Source organism: Propithecus coquereli, unplaced genomic scaffold (genome assembly GCF_000956105.1).
Source record: "Propithecus coquereli isolate 6110/MARCELLA unplaced genomic scaffold, Pcoq_1.0 Scaffold33, whole genome shotgun sequence".
NCBI lineage: Eukaryota > Metazoa > Chordata > Mammalia > Primates > Indriidae > Propithecus > Propithecus coquereli.
Window position 1 is genome coordinate 159,630 of NW_012148952.1, and position 1,590 is coordinate 161,219.

General features: G+C 36.9%; 1 protein-coding gene across 1 annotated transcript in view; it reads left to right on the forward strand.

Annotated features, from left to right (window-relative positions):
- LRP1B (low density lipoprotein receptor-related protein 1B) overlaps positions 1–1,590 on the forward strand; it is a 542,706-nt gene that overhangs the window by 100,549 nt on the left and 440,567 nt on the right. The window contains exons 6-7 of the mRNA XM_012650500.1: positions 991–1,104; positions 1,347–1,496. Of these exons, the coding sequence (XP_012505954.1) occupies positions 991–1,104; positions 1,347–1,496 (264 nt within the window). The remainder of the gene's footprint in view (positions 1–990; positions 1,105–1,346; positions 1,497–1,590) is intronic.

The following is a 1,590-nucleotide window of genomic DNA, read 5'->3' on the forward strand; positions in this document are numbered from 1 at the left end:
ACACTAGTAAAAGTGGCATAATCAAAGAGCCCTTCAAGTTGTACATTAATGTAATAAACCTCTGGAAATTTGAATTTGGAATAAAAAAAATCTCACCTAAATTAAATTAACATAGCATACTGTGCACCTGTTCACAACTCATTACTGCAAACAATTATTTGGTTATGAATGGTAAGCAACTTAGGAGTGTATGATTAAGAATAAGATATTTTATCAAAGTGTATATGATGACAGTAGCATATTGAAACTGATTTTCATCTAAGCAGAGCGGGGAATTGGAAAGCTATACTTTCATAACAGTAAGAGATGCCACGTTTATATGTTTCTTGGCATGAGACATCCACATTTCCTATACCAAATGTTAATGATATGGCCATGTAAAGGAGTATGACATAGCATAGATGACTTCGTAGTAGTGTTCAACTGTTCGCTATGAAAAACAGAGCAAATGCTATTTTTCCCCCTCCCTATCTCTCTCTGTCTCAGCCTTTCTCTATCATAGCAGGAAATGCTCCTCTTCTTCTTGGCAACCAGATTGGGATTTCTCAGTAGGCATTTAATCAGGCATTTGCTTGGGGTCATAACTTTGCACTATTGAAGATGCAAGGAGAGGGAAATTTTCAGCAACTTTTTTTTTTTTAAGTGTTGGCTCAATACTAGAGTGGTATTACCACGGTGAACATGGTGAACAAGGCACAGTCCCTGCTCTCATGGAGCTTACATTAGTGGGTCTTCCAGTCGATAAACAAAAAGTTGCAATGCAGTATGATAAATAGCACAACAGCGGGAAGAATTGTGTGACAAGGAAGATATGTAAGAGGCACCTAATCCAAGCTTGCACATGGAAGCCAAGGATCAAGATTGAGTTCCCAGGGTTAAAAAAACAAAACCAAACAAAATTATATGAATTAATTAAAATATTCAAGTTGTAAAAGCAAAGAGTCATTTTCTGTCCCATCTATCCATTTATTTATTTACCTGTTTTTCTAGTTTCAACCTGTGCCACTGTTGAGTTCCGCTGTGCAGATGGGACTTGCATTCCAAGATCAGCACGATGCAACCAGAACATAGATTGTGCAGATGCTTCGGATGAAAAGAACTGCAGTAAGATATTCCACTACATTCTGTCTGTTCATGCATGGGCACCTTGGCATTGCACTGAACACTGTCCAACTTCTTACTGAACCTTGTCCAGAACTAATATGTAATTAACCCCTGTTGCGCAGGATAATTGCATATTTACTTCTGCAAATGAAGTTAACTTTTCTTGTCTCTATGACCTACATAGAAGGCTCATAATCTTTGCAAATGAAGTATTTTTCACTTTTCTGTTTACCTGTTTCTAGATAATACAGACTGCACACATTTTTATAAACTTGGAGTGAAAACCACAGGGTTCATAAGATGTAATTCTACCTCACTGTGTGTTCTGCCAACTTGGATATGCGATGGGTCTAATGACTGTGGAGACTACTCAGATGAATTAAAGTGTCCAGGTAATTCTAGAAACAAGCAAACAAAGAAAAAAACCCGTCTTTGCCTTGAAGATTTATAGGCTGGTTAGTTGTATATAATAAATTTGTTTATTTT